The 14,702-nt window shown below is 32.7% G+C and overlaps 1 protein-coding gene across 2 annotated transcripts in view; it reads right to left on the bottom strand.

Annotated features, from left to right (window-relative positions):
- Positions 1-14,702, bottom strand: part of LOC143237903 (BTB/POZ domain-containing protein 2-like) — a 44,436-nt gene that overhangs the window by 13,573 nt on the left and 16,161 nt on the right. Inside the window, exon 2 of one of the 2 annotated variants that reach the window (XM_076477638.1) lies at positions 8,025-8,573. The exons of the other annotated variant lie outside the window; for it this stretch is intronic. Within the exon in view, the coding sequence (XP_076333753.1) occupies positions 8,025-8,057 (33 nt within the window). The 5' untranslated portion in view covers positions 8,058-8,573. The remainder of the gene's footprint in view (positions 1-8,024; positions 8,574-14,702) is intronic. 2 annotated transcript variants of the gene reach the window in all.

Raw genomic sequence — 14,702 nt, 5'->3', positions numbered from 1 at the left:
CTGATTTGCACAGTTATCAGATATTGCATGACTAGACATGATGACATGGACTGTAATGACATGAAACTTCCAAATCATTTTGTTGTAACATACTCAGCTCTCTTCGTTTATGTTTATTGAAAAACACCAATTGCACCTTATATTTAACTTGGATTGATATTTCTTATTATCTTTGGTTTCTACCTCATAGTGTGAACTCTTCGCCATAAATTGGTGAAAGAACATCGCGTGGTATAAAACATTTTCCGTGCCGTATTCAAAGTCGGATAACAAACTGCATCAACATTTCTCGGTTGTAAAGGCCGTTGCAATTCAAGCAAGACGTCACAGAATTTTGTAGACAACATTTATTTGTACCGCAGTGAAAGCATGCTGATAAATATAGACCTAATTTATAAAGAAATCTCGCCAGCATTCTAAATACTTCGTATTATGATATCAACTAGGTGCATACTTTACACAGTTATTGGCATGATCGTATAACGATGAACTGTTATTTTAAAAAATTAAACATCTTCCAAATCTTGTTGATTTATTACTAATATTTAACATGACATTAAATATTTAATGAAGCGTTAAAAATATAACAGTAGTAGACGTTCATTGAAACAATTCAATGGTAATTTTTTTCTAACAATAGTGATGAATAAATATAAAATATGCAGTTAACCTAATCCATTGCATCAGAGCATATATGAAATATGATTGTCTATTTGGTCATTTCAATCGTATTTTGCCATTTCATGAGTTATTTCAATAACGAAAATTACATTTTGTTTGTTTTTAAGCAAAGAAGACTGATTGCAATGTATTTTGGCAAAAATCGTTGTTTATCGATGCATTGAGTGCATCAAGAACTAAGTAACCACAAGGATTTTTTTCCACTGGATATCACCAAAGACCACAAACGAAGTGAACTCTCTTTGACAGTTGTTACTTCTATTAGAAGTGTCAAAATAGAGATTCTCGAGCCAAACCAGTTTTTTGCCATGGTATATTAAAATTATGCATGAATGTAATGCCAACATGAAAGAGTTAAAAATATACATATAAATCAAACAGAAACAAACATATATACTCAAACATGAGTTCTTCTTTGTGTATGTTTCTTCTGTTGTTGTTGTTGTTTATGCTCCATAGTTCAAAATATTCCATTGAATCAATGGACGGAGAAAGTCCCATTTTCTCTCGTGATGTTTTTAAAGTTCAAATGTTTCTCAGATTGATCATTCATCACATGAAAAGACTAATAGATCGATGTTGGTGTCGGTGTGACATTTTAAGAATTGCAACTAGAATTAATATGAATAATATTCCTGTAATGTATTCTCGAAACGAAACATTTTAGATATATTTTGTTCTATAACTAACCAGATAGAAGATACAGAACAACAGTGGTTACAAAGTTAATCCTATTGACTGAGGGACATACAACATTTATAGTTTTTTTTATGATTACGTATAAAAATAGATGTGGGTCCAGCTTTCCTCTACCATAACCTTCCTCGTGGCATGGTGTATTAATTACTGTGTCAAGTTTCGTGCTGATTGATCAAGAAATGTAGAAGCATATAAGACACAGATATACACACATTTATTTATATAGATGAACCAAGAGAGTTGTTCATAATAGAGATCGCAAAAAACTACACAAAACCCTAATAGAATATTTGGCGATAAGCCTGTTAAACAGTAAAGATTCATTTCAACCAATATTTTAAAACATTTACTATTGACTGACAAGGTTGTACACTTATAAAATGCACAATAAAGTCCTACAAGGAAAAATCCATTCAAAAAGGCACGTTTCTATTGATTCTTTTCATTATTATTCTATTGACAGCCTGCAACAAGAACGGGTTGGTACATTGTACCCTAACCTAAATAAGATAGTGTGAAGGTTGCAGGAGTGTTGAAAAGTATGTTTGTTTCCTCAATGTTTTACAAAAGCTGAAGAACAATACAATTCCAGTGTTCCTTTAAAAACTCAAGTACAGGGTGAAACACGAATTACCAGTCAGATGACTATAATATATAGACACTCAATGCTTTGTACACTATACAATCGATGTCTTTAGGTAGTCAACCTCTATATTATGTATCAAGTGAAGAAGAGAAAAAAATCAATGCACATAATATTAAAGTTCATTACACACATTCGTGGAATAATTACATTAAAAGACACAAAGGTTTATTTAAAGTGACGTTTTAGATGTATTTGTTTGGCTTGAAGACTGATTTTTCTAATGGTAAGACCTTATACACTCTTAGTGGTGGTTGTGTTTTAGTCTATTCGCCCATTGCTTTGCAATCGTAAACATTATTTACTCAAACTACAAACCCATATTTTGTCTCTACCAAATGTAATTATAAATAACAGCATAGAGCCAAATGGATTTGTAGTTTCAGTAAATAATGTCTATAGTATCTCCAGTCTTGTTTCCTAACTTCTTGCGATACTTATTTGAGGATTATAAATTCTCGAATTTTCATATCTTAAACAATAAAGTAGATGGCAACAATGATGATCCACGTCACAATTATTTCATGTACTTTATCGTTGATTAAAAATATTATTTGTACTGTTTGAATTTTTTATATGAAAACTAAGTAAAATGGAAGTAGAAGAACTAAAGAGTTGAAAATAGGTAAAGATTTGAAATTTCAAATATTTTAACATAATGGTCTTTGAGTTGTTTCTAGTAAAGTTGTTTGTAACGTGTCTTTGTCCTAATTTTCAGTTTCAATTGCTGGTGAAGCCCGCTGATGGTTCAGAGGTAATTTTGAAGACTACAATCCTAAAAATCAGGGCTCGTTATCAAAAGTAGACACAGTGAAGATAGCCTATCGTGTAGCTTTGTGCTAAACAACAAATAAATAAAACATTTCAAAACAAAGAGCTCAAACAGGTTCCACATCATTTGATGAATAACTTCCCAATCTTATAATGAACATACATCTATACTTATATTTCTGTTTCAGTTGCGAAAACACGGAAGCCAGTTATCGGCATGTGACAAGATTCCTTACTTCCATAGTTTTTTGACAGGAAAAATCAAACAGATTGCTATTTTGATATCAAATGAGCTATCTTTGAATCCTTCCCATATCATGTGGTTTTTAATCCTTTGGTTTTTTCTTCTAGGTATATCATTAGAAGCATAATTTAAGTAAAACTTCTGAAAAACCTAAATGCAATAAAATTACGTCGAAACTGCCTACTGAGAACTACATATTGTAATACTCTTCCTGAAGTCTTTAGCAGTTTAACTGATGTACAGACAAGTTAAGCTATTTGTATATAATTTTTAGATGTTTAAGTGATGTACGGAGGAGTTAATTTAATCAGTCAGTTACTTATGTGGTGTTTAACTGTTTTACAGATTAGTTAGCTGCTTCATAAACGAGCTTAGCAGTCTTGATAAAGATATGTTTTACACAAACAAATTAGATAACTCTTTAGTTTGTTTTTTTCCAAAGAGATAAGTAGTCTAGTTGTTTAGCTAACTAGATGGCATAGCTGGCTAGCTACCTTACAAACAAACTAGAAGGTCTAGCTGTCCAGCTGCCCTACAAACATACTAGGTGGCCTAGCTGTCTAGCTGCCTTACAAACAAACTAAATGGTCTAGCTGTATAGCTTCCTTACAAACAAACTAGATGGACTAGCTCTTCAGCTGCCTTATGAACAATCTAGGCAGCTTAAATGTCTAACTTCCTTACAAGAAAAAAAACAAAATTGGTAGTTTAACTGTGTAGCCGTCTTACAAACAAGCTGGTTAGCCTAGCTGTCTAGATGCCTTGCTGCTTTTCGATAAAAGGACAACAGTTCTTTGCTAATGAAGCATGTATTATCGTGTGTACTTTATGAAGATTTCTCTGTTAGTATTTTTTTCTTTTATCATAAACATTATAGAAGTAAATAAAGTTCAAGTAAATTTACATTTAACTCAAATTTTAATACACTTTTAAAGTCTGCTTTTGTTAAACAATAACATAAAGTTTCTCACCAGCTTCTCTTTCTCTTACTTATACTTTAAAATATTTCAGTTTCCTGTCCAATAGTTCACGAAAAATTACGTTTGCCATATTGTATTTTAGATTCTTCCTATGTCTGGTCATACGTGCAAGACGTGGAAAAAGAATATCGCAAAGGAAATATCCAGCATTTCATGCAACTGAACTTTTCTTGAATGAATGAAATGTATCTATGTATGAATAATACATATCTGATGTGAAGTGCATCTTAGAAAGTATTTACGTTAAACGTTCACTTCTCTAATACTATGAAAAAAATTTAATCCATTCATGTGGAATTTATTTTTGTCAAAAGCAAAAGAAATGAAATAAAGAAAGCACGAGGACTCATGGTATCCTTAACTAAAATATAAACGCTATCCTCATGTTAATATCTAAGCCAAGAAGATGACACACTACTAAATATAACTTCTCCAATACTGCAGATATATGTCTGCAGACTTACAACACCAGCAGGTAGGTTTGTATACTCATGGTGAAAAGAGCACAAACTAACCTATTATATAGTTTGTGTTTAAAATCAAATAGAATTGTAAATATTGGTATTTGGACGTCATATATGTTGTTGTTATATTTATCCAAATTAACTTGAGTTACCTAGTTTGTATGTTTGGAATTAAGCACAAAGCTACAAATTGAAATATCTGTGCTATACCCACTACCAATATCGAAAGCCGGTTTCTATCGTTGTAAGTCTGCAGACATACCGCTATGCTACCAGGGTAAAAGTAAATTACCTAGCTAAGTAAGCACAAGCTTTGTAGCTTCTAAATCAAAGATAGTTAATTTTTATAGCCATTGTGCCAATTTTATGATGAAAAGAAACCCGCTTGAAGTAAAAATGTATCTCGGAATGGCTGGTTTGGGTATTAATATTTTTAGACTGTAGATGACCTAGGAAGGTCGAAACGTTGTTCTCTGCTTTATTTGTAAAAATGTTAATACCCAAACCAGCCGTTCTGGGATATATGTGCCAGTTTAAGTTCTGAAGTTTGAAAAAGGTGCCACTGACAGGAAGAGTACTTCAAAATAAAATACATAGAAATGTAAGGGAGGAGTCAGTAAGTCAAATTAAAGCATGACAGATGAAATAAAACATGAAACAATCGATAACATAACATGTATTTTAATACGATTTTAGGTGTCACAATATGTGATGTTTGCTTAATCACAGAAGTTCCAAAACTTTAATCACCTTTGTTCTAAAAAACACATTTCAATCTAAAGATTCGCAAATAGGCTAATATACTTCAAATATCCAAATAAAGATGTGTATGACAACCAATTTACGTGAATGGATTAGCTCTTCTCTGAAATAAACAGTAAGTCAGACAATAACCCAGGTCAAATTAAATGGAGTTCGTGTTCAATTTGGCCAATTATAATACGCTCAGAAAAATTGGGTTATTACACTTTAAGACATAGGTATCATATTTATTTTTCTTATATTTAAATGGCTTTGAGATAATTTAAAATTAATGAGCTATTACATTTTCTTTTAAATTCCGCTTTACGTCAAATAACCGTTACACCATAGGGCGTTACGTGACGGTCAATCCCATTATTCGTTGTTTAAAGAGTACCCTAAAAGCTCGCTTTGGATGGTGATGACTTGCTGCCTTCTCTCTAGTCTTACACTGCTAAATTAGGGACGATTAGCGCAGGTAGCCCTCATGTAGCTTTGCGTGAAATAACGTCACAAAATAATCCCCCCTCCCATGGCTGAAAAAGTGAAAATGATTCGATCTGGCGTCCACCACATTGCGCTTCGAGAGTCCTAACCACCTATCCATGCCAGGCCTCTAAATAAATAGAGACGTTTTTATTTGTTTGTCTTGTAGAGACCACAATGTAAGCTGAAAGTAAATGACAGTGGTTCAGGAGTCACGTTAGATGAAATTCTTTTAAACTATCGTTAAAACTGCAAACTAAAACAGAGAACAATGGCAAATAACTGAATGATCTTAGGTCCGCTTCTGAAAATTCCATAAGATTATAACGTACTTTTAAGAAGTCTGAAAGACAAGTATTATATACGATATATTCACACATGAGATGTTGCTGACCAGAAACTTATCTTATGAAGTTACTGGTGTGGTATTCACATGGGATGTTTGAGTTTGCTCGGTTTTAATTAGTTCAACTAACACAAGTAATTAATTGCGTCTGACTTGTTGGGTTTCTTTAGTTTTGTACAATTTATCTATTTTTTATTTTGTATTATTGAGTTTAAGTTTTATTGTTTTATTAGTTCAGTTGTTGGATCCTGTTTCGCTCTCTAAACACTGGTCTAAATCAACTTGGATTATTTGTGTTATCCGTTAAAGTTTGTATCTGTTTGGATCATTTTCCCTACATTACACAACTTAAAAATTCAATACCTATATCATTCTGACACTGTAAAATTTCTTTTGCTTTTGTTACTTTGCTATACAAAAGTTCACAAAGTTGCAAAAAAAGTCCGTTAACGTATGAGTTTTGTTATTTCTGTAAAATTTAGAAACGTGTTTAAGAGGATGTTAAATTGATATATTCCTGGATCATATATCCTAAACCCTATATAACTATTGGTTCACTGTGTTGAATGAAAGACAACCCCAAACATCATACATATAATATGAAACCTAGTTTTATTCTTTTGTTTTTTTTCAGTTACTGGTGAGGGATAAAATTCATCAAAATCAGAATAATTCAGTGACAAGAAATGAATAGAATGATAGACTAGGTTTCATGCTTATTTAGTATTATAAGCTCGTTAGCGGTTTCATATTTCATATTACATAATGTTTCGAAAATTTTCATTTTTCCAAATAAGTACAGTTACCATGAAACATAACACCTTAGCCCTCTGGTGGCTCAGCACCAAGTCTCAGGGTTATAATGATAAAATTAGTTTTCGATACCCACGATAAGCAGGGTTTTTTTTTGCTGTTAATTACAAGTGTGCTGGGATGATAACATATATCTTCTCTTAACACCAAATAACAAACATGTTAGAGAAGCTAATCTATAGATAAACTGATCACAATGACACAGATAAGTCCGATAAAGAAAAATTTGTTCTACATTATTATTAACAGTTTTATTGAGATGTAACTAACGATTCTGTTTCAAAAACGAAAATTTCAAATTTTTACTTTGTTAGTGTAATGTTTTGTAAATCCGTTTACAATTTGTAATAAACAAATAGAGTTTGTTTGTTGTTAGAGGTAATGCTTTAAAATATGCACAGATAATATCCTGCAAATAAATCAACATCTCGCCACTAATTTTTGTTTGTTTGTAGTTAAGCACAAACCTACACAATAGACTATATGTGATCTCCCCACTACAGATTACGAAACCCGGTTTCTAGCGTTGTAAGTCAGCAGACATATCGCTATGTCACTTGGGGGAGGAGGCACTAATTTTTCTCTATTCAACATCAATATAAATCCTATTGGTAATCGTATATGAGATTGTCGTTTTCTTTAATTAGTGCAACATGTAATAAGTAGTCATATACAGTAGGCTAGGTTCACAGAAATAAATAACAAGGAACAAATACACAACGTGGAAGCTAAAAAAAAGTATAACATCCAACAACGGTTTAAGTTAACATAGTTAGTGTATACTTTTGCCATTTATAAAAAGTAACGTTTTTTTTCTCTCTTCCATTTTGGTTAAATAAAAGGAAGATAAGTTAAATGGAATACATTCTGACACAAATCTTAACACTTCCATTCGATGCATAATCATTGTCTCATTCCTTGTATAACACACAAAAAAGAAACGTCTATCTTCACGACAGTTTCCTTAAAATAATGCTATACTACAGCTACTGATAAAATCTTACGTTCCTATTTTCATTGCTTACACTTTTCCGAAACTTATGTTATAAATTAGATTTTGTTATTGTTTGGCTTTCTAAGCCGAATATATAGTGTGTCAGGTAACAAAAATGTAATACAAAATCAGCACCTATTACATATAACACTAATCACCAACCTGAAATTCCGGCAGTAGTTTCTTTCTAGACATAGGATTTATGTTTAGTGTTCACGTCCTTCTTTCAGGTTATGTTGTGTAAACAGTGACGTTTAAAACAAAACGAGACATTGAGTGAACTGTTGTTATGATGTCACCGTAAGTTTTCGGAAGGAAGTGCTACCAGACAGTTAAGGCTTAAGACCGAACGTTTACATCGAAATAAATTTATGGTTCCTCGATAAAGTCGTTTACTGACCACTACCATAAATTTTTATATATACATATAGGACTTTTTACGAGATACTGGGCCCGGCATGGCCAGGTGGGTTAAGGCGTGCGACTCGTAATCCGAGGGTCGCGGGCTCGAATCCCCGTCGCGCCAAATATGCTCGACCTTTTAGCCGTGGAGGCGTTATAATGTGAGGGTCAATTTCACTATGCGTTGGTAAAAGAGTAGCCCAAGAGTTGGCGGTGGGTGGTGATGACTAGCTGCCTTTCCTCTAGTCTTACACTGCTAAATTTGAGACGGCTAGCGCAGATAGTCCTTGTGTAGTTTTCCGTGAAATTCTAAAACAAAAAAACAAAAAGATTAGGTGAAAGATAATTAATCAATAGTAATTCCTTTTGTCTCAATGGATATTATAATGTATTGTGATCATAACTCTTATAACACACTCATGGCTCCAAAGCACAGAGCAGGAATCTTTTAGGTCTGTAAATAGACGGAACCTAAACTCAACAATCTAGCAATCGCAACCACAAGATCGCATGTTGCGAAAAATAATGTAAACCACACGGTCTAAGTTGGTTTATGAAAACCACTGCTTTAATACTTTACTTATTTATTATAATATTGCACTGAGACTGAGTTCATCCAACTATTCCTCCTGAGAAATACCCCTAAAGCTATTAACCTTTAAGTAGCAGGAATGTTGTAGGTAGTGATGGCCGCCGTTTAAAGATAAAATGTACGTTGCAAAGATCTTTTTATCGCGTGCTATAGTTTTCTTTATATAATTAAATCAGTCGGTAAAGAGAAGTGAAAAATAAATAACAGAATAACCCTCCCACAGACATGCACTCAGTTTGAAAGAAGTAGATATATAGATACAAAGGTAATTGTGCATTTACACCACCACGCCACCAAAAAAAACACAATATTTATTATTCATGCAACTGTTCGGACCAGACTAACAAGCAGTTGTTTATAGATATACCAATGTTAAAGATGCAAAGTGTGCGTGAGGTACAACACGCGTTGAATCACTCATCTGAAACAAGAGTCACGTCTGTTAAATATTGATAAGTAGTCTAAGAAATTATCGAACAACATTTATATGTTTTTTACCCTGATGACAAAGGTATCTCGTCGCATAACGCAGGATACTTTGGGTTACAGTTTTCAAAAGTAACACAATATTATCAAATGTCTGCAGTCAAAGCTTAGTAAGACGGTAATTTAAAATTGCATAATCTTCAGTTATACCCTTACATTACTGCGTTTTGAAATATTTACTTTCTAACTTCTTAGCTACAATTTTAACTACCTCAGTTCCATGTAAACTTTTACAAAACTAACAGCAATTCACAGAGCAGATCTTTTGAGCCTCAGTCTCTGTATGACCAAGCTCTGTTAATCATTGGCTCCTACTAAGATCTTAATTAAAGTGACTAGAATGGGGATCTGCGTCACACTCAGCAAAGGTATGTTCAAGTACACACAGCTTAGTAAGGGTTCTGTAATTTGTATGTTTTTTTTACGAGCTGTTAGTTTTCTTTTAGTGAATCTCAAATAACGCTAATTACAGCAGGGACATAAGATTTATAAACTACATTTGATTACAGAGTTTGCTCACAGAGAGACTGAGCTTTGAGGTCAATTAAGCACCATTTTGTAAAAGTTTTCGACTATTTTAAAAGACGAACACAAAACACAAACAGAACGCTTTCAAACATTAGGTCTTTCGTCTTCAGAGACAATCATTATGCAATATTGAAGGTATTCACCTATACGTTATTTCATTAATTCTTGGCCACTAAATTTTAAAATCTCCTTTATTTTGTGAATCGATCGTGATTGGTTGTGTATACCTTTATTTATTGATACAAGTAAATAAAAATGTTTCAAATGTCACCCCTACTATTTTTTTTTACGTTTTTCCGAAGGACTGATATTAACCATCTCCACATTTACTTCCTTTTTCTTTTTTTGGAAAGATTTTTAATTACTTTTAAAATACAAATTTCAGCAAGCAAAATGTGTTATGGTTTAGAATAAAAGACAATTCAAGCACACTGGCAAAACTTAAGTTCTAAATACAATAATGTTCCTTCCAACTGTAATGTTGTTTATCTGTTATCGACTGGTAATTCCTGTTGTTATAAAGGAACATTCAATTTTTGTACAAAAGCTGACTCCAAGGGGTAATAATAACATCATTTACACTAAAATTATGATTTTTATAAATTACTGTTGGTTATTAATACTACTTATAAAAGCGGATACTTTGTTTGAAACCATGTCACTTCATAGAAACTGTTTAATATCATTGTTTTGGTTTTTAACTTATCATGTAATAAAGAAGAAACGGAAGAAAGAAGTACAAGAAATTAAATTTTTTACTATGATATTTACAGACATTCCTAGAACTTGTGACTCAGTCATTACACAGGTATTGTTATAAGAGGAAACACTGTATAGTATTGTAAAGCTCTGAGGACCTATTGAGGAAATATTTAAAATACTATTTCAATTAACAATCCGTGCCATACCTAAATATACAGTGCTACTATCTACCTGATATAAGGACAGGCAGTGTTTTGTCTACAGACTTACAACTCTCAAATCGAGGGCTTGATTCTCCGCGGTGGACACAGCTGATAGATCAGTTTGGCTTTGTTCTAAAACACAAACTCCTTGAAATATAGCATGAATTACGTTTACAAACAATTACACCTTAAAATGTTAAGGAGTTAGAAACCCTATATAATGTTCACAACGTTTTTGACAAGAGATATAATGCTTTGCAAATATAACGAGATTGGACTAGATAATGGTTATTTGTGAACTTTATGTTAAAGATCATTGTTAGAGAAATTTTTACGATTATCAACGTTTCAACACGTTCTTTTGTTTTATTGTTGTTGTTGACAAATAGTATGCGTGTGCATAGCACTTAGAACAGACGCAGATAATCTTTGACTTGTATAGTTTCCATCTTAACAATGGAACTCTGATAGTATTTAGTACATAATACTTACGTATAGATGTAGTTTTATTTCAAAAACGGGTTAATGCTGACATATGCTATGTATGCAGTTTCCATTGCATATTAACAATAGCATCATTTTAAACATAAAATTCAAGTTAATATTTTTTTTTCTATTTTAGCTGTGGCCTACTATAAAGTTTTGTGTATTATCTATTTGCAGATTCGATGACATTCCAATAATACCAAAGAGATGATACTTATTTATAGAATATATAGAATATATCTTCCAGCAGTAGTAGCAACGGATTAAATGTTGAATATCATTCACGTATCTGATGGTATTTTGTATACAGAACAACTGTCTGCCAGCTTATGCAGTGTGATATCTTTTAACGTACATCATCTATATTTGGTATGTAGAATAGTTGTCTGTCAATATATTACCAGTAGCATTTTCTTTATGTTTATAAATGTTTTGTTCACTACAGGAAATAAAGAGATCACTTAATCAGGTACTGCAGGGTGAGAGTTTTAGTACCATGAAAGGTGCAAAGCTACAGCATACATTATCTGAAAGGAAATTTTATGTTATTTAACATAGTATTTGTAGTAAAATATATTTTTGGGAAAGCACTGTTTAAAATTTGGTCTCGATCGAGCTTGCATAAAATTGTTTGTGCTTTTGTTAGTTTTTTTCAAACATCAGAGCGCCAGTGAGTCCCAAATAATAAATATTTCCTCACTATACTAATTGTTTATACGCATAAACAAACAACAACACTTTAATTATATAATTGTTTGTTTGTTTTTGTAGTTCGTCAATATTTAGAAGTTATGTGTATCAAAATGTTTGCTTCCTATTGTCTTCTAAGGATTCTAATTGAAAAAGGTATGCTTGCAGTCTTCTCTGACTCGTACCTGGGATGGGAGAGAGATACACTATTCTGTGTCTGCGGTACTTCGATGTTTTTTTCCTATATATGCCATAATCAACCATGTCTCTTGCCTCTCCCGAAATACAATTCGTCAGTAAATCGGTTTAATACTTTTTACAATATATATGTTGTATTATAAGAAATATGCCTCTAATATTAAGCTTAACAAGTTCTAATTCTTTGAGATGGCACAACGCTTTACAAAATTTATATGTACCAACTGTACCATAGACTGATTTTTCCTGCTTTCTCTGCCAAAAAAATAGCATGCGCTAAACGTTTTCCCATACCACCTGTAATAAATAAATTTAAAAAAAAAAAGCATTGAAGAACCAAAATAGACTTCTCTAAAGTTAATAAGCTAAACTGGTAGTTTGTTTGTTCGTTTGAAGTTAAGCACAAAGCTACACAATGGCTATCGAAGCCCGGTTCCTCGCACTGTGAGTCCACATACATCCCGCTGTGCCACAGGGGGCCTAAACCAGCAGCAACTAGTTGATATTATATGCGTTGTGCTTTTAGTTGTTCTTTACTTATTACAGTGTCCCTATATTTATATACAATCTGAAGAACGCGTAGCATTGACGCTACGAACTTCTTCAGAATTATTAAGCAGGGAATCTCTTTAAAATACTAAAATTTAAAATGTAGTAATCTATCATTCTATTCACCACTTGTCAGTGAGCTATTCCAGTTTCGAGGGATTTTCACCTATCGTAAGTAGCCCTGGACAATAATAAACCGAATGAACATGAAATCGTGCATTACAGTGGTAGAATGTAGTAAATCGAATGACAGATGATATTTCATATTTATATTTTATAACTGATAGATGCTTCCCTGAATTATTTTGTCAAAGCTATAACGTACGTTGTAGATATACAATTATGTCTCCTCAGACCTTCTATCCATAAACTGCATAATAGAGGCTACTTCACAGCTACTGGTCACTGCTCTGTCTCTGACGCAAACAAGTAGTTTCTATATACCAACAACATAAGCTGAAATATCCTCTTTGCTCTTATACATTGAAGCTTTAACATTGTAGAATAACCGCTATATATAAAAATATATTTACATGTAACATTTTGTAATTAGTAGGCAAAATTGAAGCTTAAAGATTAATTAATATTAACTTCCAATCACAGCCTTAAACCAATATGAATTAGAAAATAAAAACACGTTTGGTAATGCGTAGGACTAGTTAACTTCATAAAAGTTAGAAATGAGAAACTAAAAACTGTCATATTAAAAGAAAAGTTTATTATTAATAAAGCACACATCTGAAAGTGAGGTCAAACTAGACTAATGTTACTTACAAAAGTCACGAAAACCTAATTAAAGATTTATTACATGTATTGTTCGTACATAAAGAGAGGTGCATCTACACTAGCTCTGATCATGCTCCCACTAAGAAGTTTAGCCTTGTTGGAACAGACGGCAAGGGTATGGATGTGGTGAAGAGCTGGATTGTAAGCTTTGTAATGTAATAAAGACGTCATTTTATCTCCTGGGATTCTCTTCAAACTCCAGGCCTTCTTGTTTTTTTATATATATTTTCAAAGCCTAGTAAAAATGTGTTAGGTTCTGATATTGTCAAATGCAGAATACAAAATATATTGTGTTCAGTTGTGAGTTTGTGCCATACAACAAAAAACGTAACATAGTGACTTTCCTTAATCTTCACTTTTCTAATCTTCACTAGGCTAAGGAACTGAGTTCCTCTAACTCAATGACCCCATCTTTAATCTTGGATAATTTTGTGTTTCCATTAGTAGCTCTCGCATTGCAAAATTTAGATAAATTAGCACAAAATACACCACCAGTGTAAAGCAACTCTTTCTCTACATCGGTGATTACCAACCCGTGGGCCTTGAAACGCATAACAAGGGCCGCTGTTAGAAGACACGAATTAAAATGCCTTAAACTAATGAGTCATCAACTGCAAATGTGGGCCTTTACTGATGTTCCAAATAACTTACAAGGACGTTTGGAGTAAAAGAACGAGAAACCCTGTTCTAACATGACATCAGAATTTATATGTACGTGAATTAAACTCAATTAAACTTTGAAACTTTTGGAAAATTAAGTTTGAAAATACTAAGTGAACTCAACGCTTGATTGGTCAGAAACATTATTATTTAACTCTTTCTACAAGTTCATTAATATAAGCAGATATTTCTTTCCCGGTTGTAGAATATATGGGATGCTCCAATGTAATAGTTTCTTTAAACGGTTACACAATATTTACAGTCATAGATCCTGCTCAGTTATTCAATAGTGACAGCAACTCTCACAATACAGCATGACATTACTTGCACACATGAGAGCATGCAACACTATCTAACTATCATAAAAGATCACTTATTCCAATAAGAATATGTGTCTAATAGTTTATATAGTTCTTATTTTGGTTACTTTACAAGAACTGAACATTTCTCTTGAAAGATCTTGGAGAACCAAGACAAATATTCCAATGCTGTCTTGATCCTGTTGAAAATTAATTATATATCATTTGCCATTCAGTTGGTATTATATTTTAGATACTA

This window comes from Tachypleus tridentatus, chromosome 13, assembly GCF_004210375.1.
Source record: "Tachypleus tridentatus isolate NWPU-2018 chromosome 13, ASM421037v1, whole genome shotgun sequence".
In the NCBI taxonomy this organism is placed as follows: domain Eukaryota; kingdom Metazoa; phylum Arthropoda; class Merostomata; order Xiphosura; family Limulidae; genus Tachypleus; species Tachypleus tridentatus.
This window is presented reverse-complemented; position numbering and strand designations above follow the sequence as displayed.